The sequence below is a fragment of the Trachypithecus francoisi genome, unplaced genomic scaffold (assembly GCF_009764315.1).
Source record: "Trachypithecus francoisi isolate TF-2019V2 unplaced genomic scaffold, Tfra_2.0 Lachesis_group10, whole genome shotgun sequence".
Classification (NCBI taxonomy): Eukaryota; Metazoa; Chordata; class Mammalia; order Primates; family Cercopithecidae; genus Trachypithecus; species Trachypithecus francoisi.
Window position 1 is genome coordinate 41,265,001 of NW_022681455.1, and position 19,131 is coordinate 41,284,131.

Below are 19,131 nucleotides of genomic sequence, written 5' to 3' on the forward strand. Positions count from 1 at the left end.
ACTCTGGCTCAGTGGATCTGCATTTTTACATAAACAATAGGGCAGAGAAGCAATCAGACATGCATTCATCCCAGGTGAGCAGAGGGATGACTTTCTGTCCTACACCTGTGGAGATCAGCTAACAGTTTACATTGCCAGGGTGAAAATCAACACAACTGTTTTAGGGCCAAGATCTTGAGGCCCACAAAGAATTGTCTTGTGGGCAAATTGTGAGGGAGGTATACAGTTTTTAAATCTTCGTAGTTATCTTATTTAGGAATAAAATGGGAGGCCAGTTTGCCTGCTGTAGTTCCCAGCTTTACTTTTCTCCTGGCTTAGTGATTTCGGGGTTCTGACATTTATTTTCCTTTCACAGGCAGAAGGAGAAGTCAGATTGCAATAGAGGCCATAACGAGACTCAGGCTATCCTGGGAGGAGTTCCGAGGATAGGATGGCCCTTGAGGACTTGTCAATCAATCAGGGGAGGTGGGGTGTCCTGGGAGGGGAATCTGGCCTTGGCAAGGTGGCTCTCTGTAGCTGAGGAAGACTCCAAGGGAGCTGGCAGAGGAGACCTGCCCTCACTCCTAATGTCCTGCATGAGGAGCTGGCAGCACGGCATCCACTCTCTCGATTTGATCCAAAGTGAAGGCACGTTGCAGCCATTGAAGAGAACTGTAAACCTAATGCCTGCTTGCTGGACTCCATGCAGGCATGTCTACATCCAGGAGGTGCTGGATTTACTTTATTTGTTCTTCCATTGGCCATGATGATCAGCCCGTCCCAGGTGTGTGTTCTATGTCCACAGCCTGTTGCTCAGGAAGCTTTGTTGTCTCACCTGCTAAAGTGAGCAGCCTGTCCAATGCCCCACTTGCCCTGCATCTTCCTGCCGTGGATCTGCTGTGGATCTGGGTCCCCGGAGCTTCAAGAAGAAGGTTGAGAGAGGAGGGAGGAAGTGAAAGGCTGGCGTGTTTAGGAAAGTGTCCAGTTGGGGCTGGGGATATGAGGCTTGGTCTGTAGCTCCTCAGCCCCCTGTGTCCTTACCATGGAAGTTCATATAGGAGCAGGCACCTCGGGTGAGCAAATTGTGCTGGTTCACTTGGTTCCAGGAACCCCTTAGGGGCAAACAGGGACAGTTGGTCACCCTCACGGCTACCGTGCCCTACTTCAGGACACAGCTAAAGGCCTTCTCTTGGGTCCAGCAACCACCTGGTGTATGGCCATGTCCCCTTCCACCCTCCACAGCCCCTTCTCGTCAAGCCTCCCCATGGCTCCCAGCTGCCATGGCCTATGCATTCTCTGCAACAAGATCTCACCTCCTGACTCCGCCCCATGGTTTGGGCCTCAGATAGAGCCCCACCTCCTCCCTGAAGCCTGCCTGGCTGGCCAGAGCCTGCAGGATTCCCAGTTCCCCCATCTTGGAAGGACTTGAGGACCTCCTAGCTCTTGCACTGTGGCGTCTGACCACACAGTGTAAGGTCTGGGGTGTACCCAGCAGTGCTGTGTCTCCCATCCCTCCGAGGCTGTGAGCAGATTGAGGCCAGGGCTGGCTCCTGTTCTTTCCCAGTGTGTCCCACCTCACTTAATGCTGAGCTGTGTCCATGCAACTGTTCTGCACACATTACTGGAAAGGGATCCTGATCCAGACCCCAAGAGAGGGCTCTTGGATCTCACACAAGAAAGAATTCAGGGTAAATCCATATGGTAAAATGAAAGCAAGTTTATTAAAAAAGTAAAGGAATAAAGAATGGCTACTCCATAGAGCAGGAACATGGGCAGCTTAGCTGCTTATATTTATTGTTACTTCTTGATTATATGCTAAACAAAGAGTGGATTATTCATGAGTTTTCCAGGAAAAGAGTGGGCAATTCCTGGAGCTAAGGGTTCCTCCTCTTTTCAGACCATATAAGGTAGCTTCCTGATGTTGCCATATCATTTGTAAGCTGTCATGGCGCTGGTGGGAGTGTCCCTTAGCATGCTAATGCATTATAATTTACATATAATGTGCCAATCTATCTCACCCTGTGACTTAGAATGCCTAACATCTGGGAATGCAGCCCAGTAGGTCTCAGCCTTATTTTACCCAGCCTCTATACAAGATGGAGTCACTCCAGTTTAAACACCTCTGACACACATACCCGAGGAAGTGAGAAGAGGCTTCAGAGCTCATCTCCACCCTCCTTTTACAGTCTCACCAATGCACCACAATGTAGCAGTCTCTTGTTGTTTGAGGTATCACTGGAGTTCTTTGTCTCACAACCATGAAAATTAAGAAGCATGGACACCAAGGGTGAGGTTGGAGTTTAATGAGTGAGAGAAGAAAGCTCTCTGCTGTAGAGAAGGGGCCTGAAAGAGGGTTGCCATTTTTACAGTTGAATGCAAAGGTTTTTATAAGAAACCAATGAGGACTGGGTGATCATTTGCATAAGGCAAATGGTAGCTTCACCGTGTCCTTCTAATGTGCATGTGGGCCCTTAGCTTGAGTTACTCCATATTGCTTTTTTCCCCTTATTGCACATGTCAGGGGATGAAATTTTTCACTGTGGGCATGTTTGGGCAAGTCACCTGTGTAGTCTGTCTTATCTGTGAGGCTGTGAACATGTCTTAGCCAAGCCCCCCTGTGCGAATTCCTGTATCTGTGCCTGCAGCTTGATTTTTCAGGCTGTTCTTTTGTTTAAAAGAATTCAACCGAGAACCCACCCTAACTGCCTGCCTGACTGGTTTCTTCCTTTCTCCTCTCTCACTCCTTTTCCAGATGAGGAAACAGGATCAGAGAGGGATAGTGACTTGCCAAGTTCACACTGAGATGAGTCCACTCTGTACCCTCCCCTCCTCAAAAGAGGACCTTTCCAAAGCGGCTGTCATCGGGGGACCCCAACATCCATATAGTGATGACAATTGGGAACAGATAGGATAAAACTAAGAAATAGAATCCTAAGGTCTTAAAAGTAATGTGGGAAACAACATTAGAGCTAGAAAACAACTTAAGAAACAATAGTAATGAGGCATTTGCATCATTGTACAATGCTAATACTATTTTATCTTGAAAACAATCTTGAGAAGTAGGAATTATTGTCCTCTTTCAAAAGAGAGGAAAAATGAGGCCAAGGGTTAGTGACTTGCTGAGGGTCACACAGTGACAGAGTGGCATCCTGGTCCCTGTCCCTGACTTATTCCCTAGGGCTCCTCCCCTTGGGCATCTCACTCTCAGAGGAAGCAGGTTCATCAGTGGTGCTGGTGGGAGCTCTTGGGGAGCTGTTTTCCCCCAGGTAGGTTAAGCTCCCTCCTAGTACAAAACAGGATGGTGGCTACACCATCATGATAGGGAGAACAGCTATCATAGATGGTTGCTTGCTACAGAGATGGGTGTGTGTGTGTGTGTGTGTGTGTGTCTATCTGTCTGTCTGTCTGTCCTGGGACCAGAGCCATCAGTTCTTCAGCCTCAGTCTTCCCTCTATTGCCCTCTCCTGGACATAGGGAAGAAGTGCCTCCTCCCTGCTGTCTCCCAGGATTACTCCCTGCCTCTTCCACTCTCCCCACATCCATCCTGAAGTGGCCCCTCTGGCTGTCCATCAAGGTCCTGGTTGTGTCACTCTCCTGGCCATTAGAACGTCCCTGACCCAGGATTGAATGCACAGTTGTCACATTTATCCCCAGGTGCTATTCCAGTCACTCCAGGTCAGTAGACACCTGTGTGTGTATGTGTGTGTGTGTGTGTGTGTGTGTGTGTAGGGGAATCCAGGCTGCATTCTCCAGCCTTCACTGCTGGACCCCAAGCCAGTGGTCTGGACAATAGAGGCTGAGTCTGAGCCCTGAGTCAGTGGGTGGGAGGCAGAGTCCTCGGGCCATTGGGTCCCTGGCCAGAGGCTACTTGGGCTCCATTTTCCCTGTCCCCCTGCCTGGGCCGGTCCTCCAGGCTGTGGTCAGTTCCAAGTTGTTGTCTTCACTGTGTCCCAAGTGTGTGTCTTCTCTCTCTACCCTGAGGAGTAAGAGTGGGGGAGTGGGGGTGCTCCACCCTTCCTCTGAGCCATGGTCTCCCCACCAGTGTCTGTGGGGTGAGCACCCTCCATACAGAGCCAAAGTCTCAGGCACCCCAGGGTATGGACTTGCTGGAGGCTGCTGGGTCCCCTGTGGGAACTCAGACTTGGAACCCAGGTGTAGAAGCTGGGGGAGAGAGCCCCAAGTCCAGCCTCTGCACTTCAGTCTTGGGAGAGGCTGACCCTGCAGCCCAGAAGCTCTTAGCTGCCTGGTCACAGCTTTCTAAGGAGGCAGCGGCCAGCAGGTGGCAGCAGTGAGAGCACGGGCTCTGCAGGGTCCCAGGACAGGAGGGAGGAGCAGCCCCAGTCAGGGCAGGGCCATCCAGAGGCCCAGCAAAGGACACCTGGCCCGACAAGGGGAGCTGCCAACTCCTCTGTGGGTCCCCAGCTTTTAGTCACTGTTTCCTCTCCTCCAGGATGAGACATCACCACCTCTTGGAATCATGAGCCCGACTCTTTCTTCCCTAACCTTAGGGGAGGCTAAAGCAGAGCAGAGGGAAGCAGAGGACACAGTGGCCCTGGTAGGGAGGGCAGCTCAGCCTGATAGGGTTTCTGAGGCAGACGGGAGCTGAGGTTCTCTGTAAACAGCACTCTCAGGGTTTCCCTGCCTCCACCAAGAGCCCTGGGGTCTGCAGCTCTGAGCAGAAACCACTGGGCACATTTCCTTGGGACTTTCTGACTGATGCCCTTTGCTCTGGGCCCCTCCCCAGGTTCCTGCCGCCCAGGAGAACGCTGGGCTGTGGGGCTGCTCAGGATGGCAGCCTCTGGTTTTGGGAAGTCCTGGGTAAGTCCAGCACTGCACAAGTCCTCCAGCTTCATCTGATCCAGACTGGCCCCAATCTGTACCCCTCCTCTAGCCCCCTGGGGCCACTCTGGGAGAAGCTCCCCACCCCATGCTTAAGTGGCCTCAGATCAAGCGGACTTCCACATGGGGCTCTGGTCTTCTAGGTGGGTCACCTCTAGAAGGATCGCTGCACATGCTGTAGCCTGCAAGAAACAGGGAGAGCTGAGGAAGGGCCCTGCCCTGCCCACAGTGCCCCGATGCTCCTCCACCAGCCCCAGCCCCTTTCTGGCTCTGCCTCAGGTTCCTTCCAGGTTACCACCTTAAGGCTGTGCTGGGTGGTCTCCACCTGGCCGCCCTCCTCCCCAGGTGGAAGCCTCACGGTCCTTTTGACTGGACACAGGCCAAGGGCCATATCACTTGGGGACTTGAGGTCATAACCCTTGGTGCAGTTACCCAGAGCTCTGCCCTCAGGAGGCTGGGAGGTGGGCTCTACTCACTTGCCATGTATCTCTTCTTCCAAAGCCCATAGACCATGATCAGTATCAGCACCAGGAGGGTCAGCACCACCACAGGCACAGTGGAGTAAACTTCCTGGTGCCTGAGGAGAAGGGACAGGGCAGAAGCGTGTGAGCACCAAGGTCCCCCATCCTAATCCACTTTGGGTTCGGACCAGCAGCAGAAACCCTGAGAGCACACCCTTCTTAGGGTAGACAGCCACTCTCTTCCTTGCAGACCCAGCCATAGAAGCAAGTGTGACATCCAGAGTTAAGAGGAGGACGTCCCCAGGTAGAGGGGAGCATCTCTCTACTTTGGTACCTCTCCTCTATTATGCCCCCAAATCTGTTCATCAGTGAGGATGAGGATTCTAGGAGACTCCCGTTTGTGGCTAAGAGATCAAGATGCTTGCTCTCCTCGAGGAGCTTGAGGATGCCTCTTCCCCACTCTGTCCTCTGTAGCAGATGCTGTCGGGCCCCTGCCTGTATCCCCTTGCCAGTATCATTTCCACATACAGATCACCAGCACCTCCTTTTCTGTGGATGGGAGGCTGAGGCCTTTCTCTTGTCACTAGAGTCCTCCATGCCACACACAGCAGGCAGCCCTCTCCCGATGACCAGTTGGAGTTGGTATGTAACTACACGGGCTCCTCTGCCCTGTAGATGTGTGTTTGACGCTGGATCTGACTCTCCCCATTGGGATTAGGCTCTTGTGCACAGTAGCCGCCTGGTTAAGTACTCTTTATTAGAGGCCTTCCCTGCCCTGTTCCACTCCCCTACCTTTTTTTCAGTGTTTCATATAAGATGCATATCCCTGCCTCAGAGTCAGCTTCTCTAGAGAAACCCAAAATTAAAGCAACCCCCATTTTCCACTTCCTACTCCATGAGGTACATCCTTGCCCCGTCCTCACCCTCTCCTCTCCATCCATAGACTCTTCAGGCCACCCATCCCCTGACATGCTCATCTCTGACTCTCATCCCGCCTGGCCCTAATTCTACCAACTCTCATTGCCCTCTACCCTCATCTCCACAACCCCTGTCTCCCCTGATACTCCTCCCACTGACCTTCTTCTTCTCTGACTCTCCTCCCCCACAACCTTCATTTCCCCCCATCCTCATCCCCCTGACCCTAATGCCCCCAACTCTCATAGTCCCCTGCCCTCATTCCTGCAACCCTCATCTCCCCCCACCTTTATCCCTGACCCTCCTCTCTGCTGACACTTTGCCCACCTTCCTCCCCCAACTCTTCTCCCACTGACCCTCCTCCTCCCTGATCCTCTTCCCCCACCTCCTTTCCCCTGCCCCTCCTGCCCCCACCCTTCTTTCCCCTGCCCCTCCTCCCACTGACCCTCTTTTTCCCTGCCCCTCCTCTCCCCACCCTCTTTTCCCCGACCCTCATCCCCAGTGACTCTCTTTTCTCCTGACCCCTTTCTCCTGCCCTTCCTCCCCATGACCCTCCTTTCCCCTGCCCTTCCTCTCTCCTGCCTCTCCTCTCCATTGCCATCCTTTATGTCACTTCCAGTCCCCCACCTCCCATTCAGAAGCAGGCCACATTGGGTTCCTGGGGAGCAAAAGGGGAAGGTCAGATATGAGACTTGCACCTCCAGGTCTGTTTGGGCACTAGGTGCTAGTGCCACTCAACCCCAGGCCCCATGGGTACCTGATGGAGGGTATGGAGGGTAGTCTGTTGAGCAGAGATCTGCTGGTGAGGTAGAGCCCTGTGGTGGGCGATCTGGTGCTGAGGTGCCCAGACTTAGTGGAGATGGATTCTGGGCCAGCAGAGGAGTCCCTGGCATTGCTGGGAGACGCAGTCACTGTCTGGGACCCCGTGGTCCTCCTGGGTCCCTGGCTGGTGGTGCTGGTGGCAGTGAAGCTGTAGCCTCTCTTGGAGGCAGGTCTGGTGGAGGCCAAGAGTCTAGGCAAGGTGAGGAGTCCCGGGGTGAACATCGTCACGCCAGTGGTAAAAGGGGCATCAGGGCCTGAGGTAGGGGCTTGGCCAGTTGTGACAGTTCCACTCTTGAGGCTGTTGGCCAGATGTGTGAAAGGAGTGTTCCTCTCAGTTTTGGGAGCTGAAGGACAGACAGGGAGGAACGTTAGACTGACTTGGGGACCTCAGTGCTGGGAGCAGATCCTGGCAGCCCACACAGTTGCCCAGAAGCCTGGAGGGGGGCATGTCCTCTTCTCTTCTGCTTGACCTTGGGCCTAGGATTCTGGCTGCTGAGTGATCAGATGTGTATTTGTTCAGAAAATAATATCAGGAGGAAGGAAGTAGGCATACTGAAGAAGGGAGAGACTACCACAATTTCTTTTTCCCCTCCCATGTTAGGCCACCTGTTCCCTCTCCATCCCCATTTCTCTGTTATCACTTTCCAGGCCCTCTTCATTCCTATGGGCCAAAAAGATTTCCAAAAAATAATGTCGAACAGGGACTATTCCAGCTGTTCCATAATTGACAAGTAGCGTCCAGAGATGAGGACAAGGAGACATTAAGGGCCTCAAATTCCAAAGAAAGCTGCAGTCAGTTGGGGTCAGACACTTTCCTTGGGGACTCACTAAGAGATATTAAACTGGTCCTGCTGCACTCACCCATCAACCCAGCCCTTTTCCACCCCATTTTCTAGAAGAAGCCTGGGTTTTGGATAGTGGATGAGGAGGGAGGTGGAGGAGCTGTGAGGCATCGACCTAGCAGTGAGTGTTGGTTTTGTCTCAGCACAGAATGAGAAAATTGGAAACAGAGGCTGCTACATCCCACTACTGTGCATGGAAAGGGCAATTTCCTAAGGGTCAAATGGTCTTCACGGAAAGTGGCTGAGCTTGAGCCATTTTTCTAGGGAGGGGGACCCAGAGCAAGCAGCATTGGTAAGGATAGGGATAGAGCAAGAGGCTCACCTGGAGTCAGAGCTCCCACATCATCATACTCAGCAGTGGGGACACCCCTAAAGAACTCTTCAGAGAACTCACACATTAGTGCCTTGGGAGAGTATGTGGACACTCAGAGAGGATCTCAAAGGGCTGGCAGACAAGGAATGACATCCAACAGGACAGCATTCCTACAACACTCAGTTAAGCCACATAACCATCTCCCCCTCCCTCATTCCTACATCAACACACTAAGAGGGCCAAGAAGAGGTAACTAAGAGGAACCCCGCCTTCTCCACAGCCCAAGATGCAGGATGGGGAGCTGGGCAGCCAGCAATCTTCTTTTTCCACTTTAGGTGCCTTGGACCATGCAACCTGGTCTTCAGGGACAGTGGAATATCCTACACTGCTAGATGACTAGAGTTTGTAGTTGGACTAAGGATTTTTTTATTTCCTAATAACCGAAAAGGTCCTGCAAAGTTGAAATCTTCACAAATTATCCTTAAGAGGTAGAAAGTGAGATTTGACATAACACGATTAGAGGAAATGATGAGAAAAAATAAAAGCATGTAATGTTTAATGTTTCTATCCCTACATATTAAGACTTCAGTGAACCAGTTTCATCTTTGCTGGGTCTCACTCAGAACTGGAGAGGGGAGGAATGAGATTTGGCTCCACATGTTAGCATTTTCCCTAGTTTAGACCCCATGGAAGATGGAGATGCAATTGGGTTAGGCGAATGGGGAAGGGTGGATAGTAAATTGCATAATAACTGGCTGCCTTTTTCAGGCTCTTTAGCTGACTCCTTTCCCTTTTCTATCTAATAAATGTGGAAGGACCCCATGGCTTGGTGCTCCACTCTTTTTTGCCTACACTTTTAGATCTTGATATTTTTAACAATTTTATTGAGATATAACTCACATCCCATTTATAGTATAAAGCTCAATGGCTCTTTATTATGGTTACAAAGTTATGCAACCATCATCACAGTGAGTTTCAGAACATCTTCATCATCTCCAAAAGAAACCCCTTACCGTTTAGCTATGACTCTGTATCCCCTTTTCCTTCCCCCAGCCTTGAGCAACCACTAATCTACTTTCTGTATCTATAGATTTCTCTAATTCCCTGGACTTAAAACACTATCTTTATAGAGATACTTTCAAATACATACCCCAGCTCTGACCTCTCACCCGAGCTCCAGGCAGATATATCACTGCTGGCTGCATTTCCCCACTTAGGGTTCTAGGAGGTATCTTAAACTTAACATGACAAAAGAGAGCTCTTGATTTTTCTCCTCCAAATTAGCTCCTCTTTCAGATTTACCCTGCACTATCAAGGGGACCATCATCCACCTGCTGATCAAAATGAAAACCCTGGATCATCCACAATTCCCCCTTTTGGCTCACCTCTCAACTGAGCAAATCCTGTCCTACCTCCAAAACAGACGAGCTGAACAGAAAGTCTGAAAAACAGATTTGAGCCCATTCACATCTCTCTGCCACTAGTGCCTACATTGTACTCCAGGCTACTGGTATTTCCAGCCAGATGCCCACAATGGCCTCTCTGCCCATGTTCATACCATTCAAATCCATCCTCAACAAGTGGCCACTACATTCTTAAAAACAAGTCATGACACAGCTCTCTGAGCTTTCTAGTAGCTTCCTCTTATACCCAAATTCCAACTTATGGTCTTTGGGGCTGCTTGACTCTCCAACCTCATCGTTCATTGCCTCACACTCCATATGGAGCGACTAAATAAGCCTTATAGAAGCCAAGCTCCTTCTGACCTCAGGACCTTTGCACATTTAGCTCTTGCCACAAAGTGCCCTTCAAAGCACCCAGATGGGGGGCTGGAGAACGCTCACCATTCAGGGCTCTGCTTGGTGTTGCCTGCTCAGGGAGCTGTTCTCTGACCCCTAGTACTTCAGTAGCTCCCCCACGACCGAGTCACTTCCTAGTTCATGAAGACCTCTAGTTACCTGCAATTATTTGAAATACTTCCCAGTTTCTTATGGACACCTCTTGTTTTCTGCAATTATTTGTCTGGATAATAAGTGTGCCTGTCATCTCCCAGAGGGCAGGATTGTGAGTATTTCTGCTCACTATCCTTAGAGCCTAGAATAGTGCCTGCCATATAATAGGGGCTCAATAAATTATGTTGAAGCAATGAGTGAATAAAACACAGCACAGACAGTGCCAAGTTTGAACCTCATCTCTGCCACCTGCTAGCTCTAGGACCCCAGACAAGCTCAGAGTCACATTGGGTTTTCAGGTCTCATTATCTTCATCTGTAAAATGGTGACAACAGTGCCATGAATAGTGCCATAAGGGCACTTTGAAAACACTACACTGCAACATGTCCATTGATGGATTATTATCCTTATTATCTCTGATGTTAGTGGAGTGTGGGGCAGGGAGGACTCCCTCCACCCGTCCCAGTGCCCCTGCAGCCTACTCACCTGGAGACACATCCAGCTGGATGCCCATCAAGGGGTACAGGGTCCCAGAGGTGTTGCGCATGCACCAGTATCGGCCTGAGTCCTGGAGCCTGAGGGCCTCCATGGTGATGTTGACCACCTTGGCCTGGGCATCGTCCTGCAGCAAGTAGCGGGGCCCTTTCACCCAGACTCGGGCAAAGCCAAGCTCACACTTCTTCTTCCTGACTTTGCACCAAACCTTGCCATCCACGCGGCTTTTGTAGCCCTTATAGGAACACTGCACAGACAGAGTCTCCCCTTCGAGGAGCCTCACTTTTGTGTATACGCTGTCAGCAGAGGGGCCTGCAGAGACAAGACTTGTTGAATAAGGTCTGGCAAGAGGAGAGGAAGAAGGCATCATGAAGGTTGAAGATCATGGTGAAGGGCCAGGTGGATATTGTCCTGCTGTCATGAAAACCACAGACTGATGGGGAAACACAGCCCCATCCTCAGGGAGTTTTTCCCAGCCTGAAGGGAGGTAAACGGGCCCTGAAAACAGCTAGCTCCCAGTATAATGGGGGACACACAGGCCCCCCTCTCAGGGAGCTTTCAGTCCGATGGAAGAGGCAGGTATATCCTTCAGGGAGCCCCAGGTCTAATGGAGGATACGCAGCACTTACACTCGGAGCTCCATCAGACACAGCCCCTTTCCTCATGGTATTTTCTAGTCTGATGGGAGAGTGACAAGCTCTGTCTTCAGGGATTCCCAGGGAATTCATTTTTGTTTTGTTTTGTTTTGCTTTTGAGATGGAGTCTCACTCTGTCGCCCAGGCTAGAGTGCAGTAGTGCGATCTCAGCTCACTGTAGCCTCCACCTCCTAGGTTCAAACGATTCTCCTGCCTCAGCCTCCGGAGTAGCTGAGACTACAGGTGCCCTCCACCATGCCCGGCTAATGTTTTGTATTTTTAGTAGAGACGGAATTTCACCATGTTAGCCGGGATGGTCTTGATCTCCTGACCTCATGATCCACCCGCCTTGGCCTCCGAAAGTGCTCGGATTATAGGCGTGAGCCACCGCGCCCGGCCTCCCAGGGAATTCCTGTGAGAAAAACCCAGGTCATGCCCTCAGTGAGACAGATGCAGAGACACAAATACAAGTTATTAAGTTCTGAAATTTCAGTTCCAACTAATTAGGTAGATAAGAAAATCCAGTATTTGAAAAAAACGATTAATGGTTATTTATTTCACAAATAGGTTCACTGTAGTTCTCTTTAAATAATGTTTCCTTAGTTCATTCTAGCTGGTGTTTAGTTTTAAAATATCCTAGTTACATAAAACCCATAGATCAAGCCTGTCCAAATGTACACGTAAACAAACTCCCAATGGTGTGTGAACCACAGGATTCTACAATTATTCACTTTCCACCTGCAATATCTTTCTCTCAGTAGTAAGATGTGGTCCAAGCCCTCATACTCCACAGTCTGGTAGAGAGAGAGCAGAACTGGGGTGTGCAGGGTGACTCAGGGGACAGAGAGAGGGAGAAAGCTGCCGTGGGGTCCCTCCAACCCTCTGCCTGCCCTAAGCTCACCAGTGACTCTTGTGATAATTTCACCCCAGAGCCTTCCACAAAAACACATATAAAAAGACTCTTCCCCATAGTAGAGAACAGAGAGCACACATTTTGGAGTCAAAACAAACAAGGGTTGAAACCCTGTTTTTACCATTTAGCGGTGTGATCAAGTCACCTGTTTGATACAGAAATATCAAAACGGACACTTGACTGATACAGAAATATCTCTGCTTCTTTATCAGTCAAGTGAGACGAGCACCACACCCCTCACAGGTTGCTGTGAGAATTCTGCCCCAGGTCAGTGCTTTGCACACAGTGCGTGCTCAACTCATGCTTCCTTTTCCCACATGCTAGGGGCTCCCAGTTCCCCTAAGGGAACCCAGAGCTGTGACAGTCAAGGGCCCAGAACCCAGGACATCTGTCCCACCAGAACCCAGGATATCTGTCCCAAGTCCCACCCAGCAGCCACTAGAACTGAGGCTCTGCATAAGGCAACACCCTGTCTAAGCATACCTCTGTCCCTTACAGACTAAACAGAATGATCCAACTTCATTATTTGGTGGATGAGCCCAGGATTTCTTAGCACAGGAGAGACCCCTTTCTGCCCTGGCATTGGGAAGCTGTTTCTTTACTCTCTGGGAGGTGCAGAGTTGGGTGACCTTGGAATGGGTCTCCAGGGCACTGTCTTCATGTGTGTCTACACCTCCCACCCCTCTCACAGGCAGTGGTGAGTTTTGCCAACCCCCACCATGCCCAGAACTGAACAGGAAGTGGTAACTTTGTTGCCATGGCAGCGAGAGGGGCAGGAATGGGTGAGGTCCCTCAAGGAGCATTGGTTTCTGTGAGGTGGGAAAGGCATTCACACGCTGGTCCCTTGAGGACAGAGGCAGGGACAGGATGTGGCATCAGCATTTCAAGAAAAATGCTCAAATTCAGTTCAAAGCACGCATGATGCAATGATTGCTGTCATAACTAAACAGGGCTTCCTGACAGAGGCCAAGCAGAGAAAGCTATTGTGTGAGGAAATTGAGGGCTCTGCTTTGAAGCCTGAGGAAGCCTAGCAGATAAAGGGGCCAATGCAGAGAGGGTCCAGAGCTTTATCTTAGCTTGAGAGGCCTGGGTTAGCTTTGCCTGGGGCCTGATATTAGGGTAAAGAGCTACTAAGTCAGCCCTAATCTCCTCCTTCCCCAACCCACAAAACACTAAACAAGAAAATTGCTGGTAAGGAGGGTAAGAAAAAGGCCCTGAGCTCCTGCCTCTGTACCCACTCCCTCCTCCACAAGGCAGCCCCTTCTCCCCTTACCTGAGACGCAACCCTGTGGCCACAGCAGCAGCAGCAGCAGGAAGGCTGGGGCCATGGTTCCATTCAGCTGGTCAGTGTCAGGCCTGGAGATCCAAGGTGAGGGCCCACCCGACACAGGATGTGCCACCTGGGCCTGCCAGGGAAGGACCTGGGGTTCTAAAAGTGAAGCTGCCCATTTAGGGAAGTGAGGCAGTGTGGGACCCACTGCCTCCAGCCAACCGCAGGGATTCATTGAGCCCATCATGAGGGCGGTGCTGGCAGCTGTTTCCGCCCTTTTCCTCAGAACTTCAGGCAGGTGTGGCTGCTCCACCCAGTCTGGGGCCCCAGGCCAGGGAGGACTCACAGTCAGAGGGCTCTCCGCCCTCCCCAGTCTCCCCTGGAAACTGGTCCCTAGGATCCAGCTAGGGGACTGGGGTGAGGCTTCTAGAACCTCAGGTATAGACTTTCCTGGAATCTTCTGGGCTCAGAGACCCAGGGGCTCAGGCTCTCAGGCTGAGATGGAGCATCTCTGACCCTAGTTTCTTACATATACACATTCACAGGGAAGTTCTTATAAACTCTCATTCATTCATTCATTGCAGATTCTTTCTGTTCCTTCCTCTCTCTCTCTCCCAGGCTCCTGGCTGCTCAGAACAGTCACTTGTGTTCACTGTTGCAAATAACCTCTTACAGGCTCACTTGAAATCTTACTTTTGTCAAGGGCAAAAATGCAAATTGTAAGACTCAGGGCATAAAGTTTGGGTTGAGGGAGGGGTTCCTGTACTCTCACACATGGGTGTGCATGCGCATCCACTCACACACAGTCTTTGTCTTTTATTCACTTTCTCACATACACACACACACACACACACACGCCCATGCAGTCTCACACACACCCCAGCGGCCTCTCCTTTTCCCTATCCATGCGTCTCCTGTCTCTATCCCTCTCTCTGCCTCTCCTCCTGTCGTCTCTACTCACCATCAGCTCCCTCTAGACTCCTAGTCCCTCGTGTAGGCTTCCTATAGCCACCGCAGTACTTCCCCTCACCCACCTCATCTCAAGAGCCCCTTCCTCCCCTGCCTCCAGCCTCTGTCAGCATGCAGGCAAGCGCCCTCCACTTCCTTCTGCTCAACGCTATCTCGCCTATACAGCCACCAGCTCCAGTGGAAATGACCCAGCACTTGGTCCAAGACCACACCCTTCACTTACCCCAAGGCCTAGAATCAGAAGCATCGATTTCTGATGTCCAGTACCTGTGTCATCTGCTCCTTCAGTGTGTGGGGATCCAGCTGGACCCCCGTGGTTATGTATGCTCCCCCTACTCACCAGTGCCATGTTTCTACTCCTTAGATGGGACTGTCAAAAGGTAAACTGAGGCACCATAAAATTGTAAACAGATTATTTGAGCAAACAACAATTCATGAATCAGGCAGCTCCAAACAGAAGAGGTTGAGGAGCTCCACTGGGGGAATGCAAGGGGAAGACTCCTACAGGACAAGTAAAGTGAAGAAAATATTTAATTGGTTACAGTTATACAGTTCCCTTATTTGGCCTATGCTGTTGGAAAGACCCTAGTTATCTACATAAGCTTGTTGACTTCTTCTGACTGGTTGAGCTTAAGTTCTTTTCTTCCTTAATGTACACATTTACAAGAAATAGCTCAAGTTAAGTTTCACTGATGTTTGCAAATCAAGCAAAGTTGAGGTCACTTAATGAGGCCTGTTTTTTTTTTGTTTTTGCGCAGGGACTCTTCAGGCCTGGTCTCCATTTTCATTCATTTTAACAGGACTCAGAGCAAAAAGTTCTTAAGCTTTCATGGCCACAATCTTAAACTGACGTTGGACCCCCAAGCTCCAAGCAAAGAAGTCTATCTTGACTGACCCTAAGCTTTTATAGTCTCTCAACTCATTCACTCACTCATTCATTCATTCATTTGTTCATTCCCACAACCTCATTGCTATGCGTGGGGCTAGGTAGGCACTGGGGGCACAGGAATGAGACACAGTTGTCACCTGAGACCTCTCAGCTCACAGGTGTGTTTTGTTTTCCTTCTTCACCCTTCCTTTTTCAATGTTTCCCACCCAGTCTCAGAACTTCCTGAGCTCCCTAAGTTCAGAGGCCACCTCCCCTCCCCAACACACGCAGTATGTTCCTTCATCCCTTCCCCCATCAGAACAGTAAGCTGCTTCAGGAGTGGAGGATTTATCTCTTGTGGGGACTTCATGGGCTTGGAATCCATGATTCTATGAAACCGATACAGTGTGCCCAGCACTGAGCCAGGCATCATCAAAAGTGTGACCCTCGGGATCACTGTGCTGATGAGGGTAGAAGGGTTCAAACACTCATTCACTGACTGAGGAAGTATGTACTGGATTCAACCTTTCTTAAGAGAAATTTGGAAGCATTGGTCAAAATCATTAGAAGTATGTATACATTAGACTTTCATCTGTCTTTTGATTTAACACAGCAGTGTATTTTGTCTTTATATTTATTTTTCCCATTAAAAAATTAAGGCCTAATTTACATACAGTACTTTTCATCCTTTTCAGTGAACAGTTCTGGGAGTTCTAGAGACTTGTATCCAATGCCATAATGGAGACAGAGAAGAGTGCCATCATTCCCAAAAGTTTTCCCCTGCTCCTTGTTAGTCATCCCTTCAGTCCCAGACAAACATTGATCTGGTGGAGTTTTTTCCTATCGTTTCTCTCTTTCCAGAATGGAAATAGTACAGTATGAAGTACTTTATGTTTACTTATTTTGGTGAAGTCCAATATATAATTTTTATGGATCATATTTTTATGTCATATCTAATAAATCTTTGCTTAACCCAAGGTCACAGTGACTTTTTTCAACAGTTCTGTGAGCTATAATTCACATAATATAAAACTGACCCACCTAAAGCATACAATTCAGTGCTTTTCAATATATTCACTGAGTTGTACAACTATCACCAAGTTTACAGCATTTTCATGTCCCCTCCTCCCAAAGAAACCCCATGCCCATTAGCAGGCACTCCCTGGATCCGTTTCCTATTACTGCAGACTGGGTGGCTTAAAACAGTATTAACTTATTATCTCACCATTCTGAAGGCAGAAGTCTGAAGTCAGTATCACAATGTACTGAGATGAAGATGTCGACAGGGCTACAGTCTCTGCAGAGACTCTAGGGAAGAATTTGTTCCTTGCCTTTCCATCTTCAGATAGCCGCCAGCATTCTTTGGTTTGGGGCTGTTTTACTCCAATCTTCAAGGCCAGCATCTTCAGTCTCCCTCTGCTCCATCTTCACATCACTTTCTCCTCTGTGTTCAAATCCCCCTCTGGCTGTCTTACATAAGGATACATGTGATTGCATGTAGTTCCCATCTACGTAATCCATCTACGTAATCCAGGATAATCTCCCCATCTCAAGATGTTTAACTTACCCACATCAGCAAAGATCTTTTTTTTTTTTTTTTTTTTTTTGCCATATAAGGTAACAATCACAGGTTCCAGGGATTAGGACACAGATATCTTTTAAGAGGACATTTATCAGCTTACCACGGTCCCCATTCCTACAGTCTCAGGCAATATATTTATTATATATACAATCCCAGGCACTAATATTTTTGTCTTTATAGACAAAAATATCTTTAATCAAAAATGTCTTGATCAATTCTGGACATGTCATAAAAATATAGTTGACCAATATGTGTTCCTTGTGACTGGATTCTTTCATTTAGCAGAATGTTTTCCAGGCTTGTCGATGTTGTAGCTGTACTTGTGCTATACGTTGTATTAATACATCATTCCTTTTAAAGGCTGAATAATATTCCACTGAATGAATATATATGTTTACCATTTATCAGTTGACAGATATTTTATTTGTTTCCACTATCTAACTATTATAAGCAGTGTTACTATTACTATTCATGTACAAGTTTTTGTGTGGACATATGTTTTCATTTCTCTTGAGTACATAACCAATAGTAGAACTACTGGATCATATGGCAACTCTACGTTTAACATTTTCAGGAACTCTCAAATAGTTTTCCAAAGTGGCTGCAAATTTTTCACCCTCTCCAGCAATGTATGCGTGCTCTCATTTCTCTACAATCTCTCTAATACTTGTATTGGCTTTCTGTTTATAGCTATCCAGTGAATGTACTTACATTTTGAATTGTAGTTACCTGATGATTAATGATATTGAGCATCTTCATCTTGAGCATATACAATTTGCTCATTTGCATACCCTTGGAGAAATATTTATTCAATTGTGTTGTGTGTCTTTTATAGCATTTGAACAACATTGTGCCACCTTCTTCTGGCTTCCATTGTTTCAGATGAGAAATTCACTACAATTAGAATTGGTGTTCCTTTATAGATAATTATTTCTCTCTGGCCATTTTAAAGATATTTTCTTTGTCTTTACTTCTCAGAAGGCTATCTATGCTGTGTCTTGGTGTGTATTGCTTTGGGCTTATCATATTTGGGATAAAATCAGATTCTTGGATTTGTAGCTTTAGGTCTTTGGGCAGATTTGATTAGATGTTTCTTTGAATACATTTTCAGGCTCACATTTTTTCTCCTTTCCTTCTGGGACTCTGAGGATGCAAAGATTAGCTCCTATGTTAATGTCCTGCAGATAGCTGACATTCTGTTCATTTATTTTCAGTCTGTTTTCTCTCTGATCAGACTGAGTAAATTTTCTCAGTCTGCCTTCCAGTTAACTAATAACATCCTCTGTCATCTCCACTCTCCTATGGAGTCCACGTAGTCAGCTTTTAATTTTGGATATTGTTGTTTTTAATTCCCACATATTCTATTGTTATTCTGTTCCCAAAAGAATAAAAAAGAGTAAATGGAAAGAAGAACTACTAATACTTGAAAAAATAGTACCGAGGATTTTTCAGAATTAAACAAATATCTAAGACTTCAAATTGAATGTGTTCAGAGTTCCAAATAGAATGGATAATTAAATAGTCCGTATTAAACATACTATAATAAAAATTCAAAGGGAAAATTATAAAAATGTTGCAGAGATAAAAGTCAGTAAAGATGAATAACCATCAGATTGTTATCGGACATTTCCATAGCAACACTGTGAAGGTAAGAAAACAATGAAATATGTTCAAAATTTTGAAGAAGTATATGTCTTTTACATGTTAACTTATGACACAGAATTTGCCACCCACTTGAAAATTGTGGTTAAGAGAACTATGACAATTTTGAGGCCAAGGATGTTAAGATAAAATATTTAAAAGTTATAACTAAATGCTAGCTCTTAGCATCTGATTGAGGAAGACTTATTTTTGTTTAGTCCACTTTTATCCCACCACCAATGTTCTTTAAGTGAAGCTCAACATTTCCATACTGTAAGTGAACCCGTCCCAATCTGCTGCAGTTGCATAAGTTCAATAAATTGAGAAAGGATTGGGTTCAGTCACATATGACTGAAAATCAAATAGCAGTGGCTTCAACACACAACTGTTTATTTTTAGGTATCATTTTAATTATGAAAATTCCCAAGCAGGCACAAAAGTATCTCACAAAAAAGAAATAATCGGCCAGGCACAGTGGCTCATGCCTGTAATTCCTGCACTTTGGGAGGCTGAGGCGGGCAGATCACCTGAGGTCAGGAGTTCGAAACCAGCCTGATAAACATGATGAAACCCCGTCTCTACTAGAAATACAAAAGATTAGCTGGGGGTGGTGGCGGGCGCCTGTAATCCCAGCT

At 48.0% G+C, this 19,131-nt stretch overlaps 1 protein-coding gene across 2 annotated transcripts; it reads right to left on the reverse strand.

Annotated features, from left to right (window-relative positions):
- Positions 1 to 1,735: 1,735 nt before the first annotated feature.
- TREML2 (triggering receptor expressed on myeloid cells like 2) lies at positions 1,736 to 19,030 on the reverse strand. 2 transcript variants are annotated; one of them, XR_004438720.1, is made up of 6 exons: positions 13,440 to 19,030; positions 10,610 to 10,930; positions 6,952 to 7,360; positions 5,295 to 5,395; positions 3,667 to 5,000; positions 1,736 to 3,368 (listed from the first exon to the last, which is right to left on the reverse strand). XR_004438720.1 is itself a non-coding variant. In XM_033217095.1 (5 exons), the coding sequence occupies exons 1-5, from the start codon at positions 13,681 to 13,683 to the stop codon at positions 4,921 to 4,923; spliced, it is 1,155 nt and encodes a 384-aa protein (XP_033072986.1). In that variant the 5' UTR covers positions 13,684 to 19,030; the 3' UTR covers positions 1,736 to 4,920. The 2 variants fall into 2 exon arrangements, 1 of the variants encoding a protein (XP_033072986.1); XM_033217095.1 differs by having other exon boundaries at positions 1,736 to 5,000.
- Between the last annotated feature and the right edge of the window lie 101 nt (positions 19,031 to 19,131).

What these genes read in the sequence shown, in the direction of transcription:
- TREML2 (XM_033217095.1), bottom strand. Translation starts at nt 13,683, where the DNA reads ATGATGGGCTCAATGAATCCCTGCGGTTGGCTGGAGGCAGTGGGTCCC. An exon ending in GCCACAGGGTTGCGTCTCAG is followed by an intron (nt 10,931 to 13,439) that starts GTAAGGGGAGAA and finishes TTGTCTCTGCAG; the next exon opens with GCCCCTCTGCTGACAGCGTA. An exon ending in CCAGCTGGATGTGTCTCCAG is followed by an intron (nt 7,361 to 10,609) that starts GTGAGTAGGCTG and finishes TCTGTCCTTCAG; the next exon opens with CTCCCAAAACTGAGAGGAAC.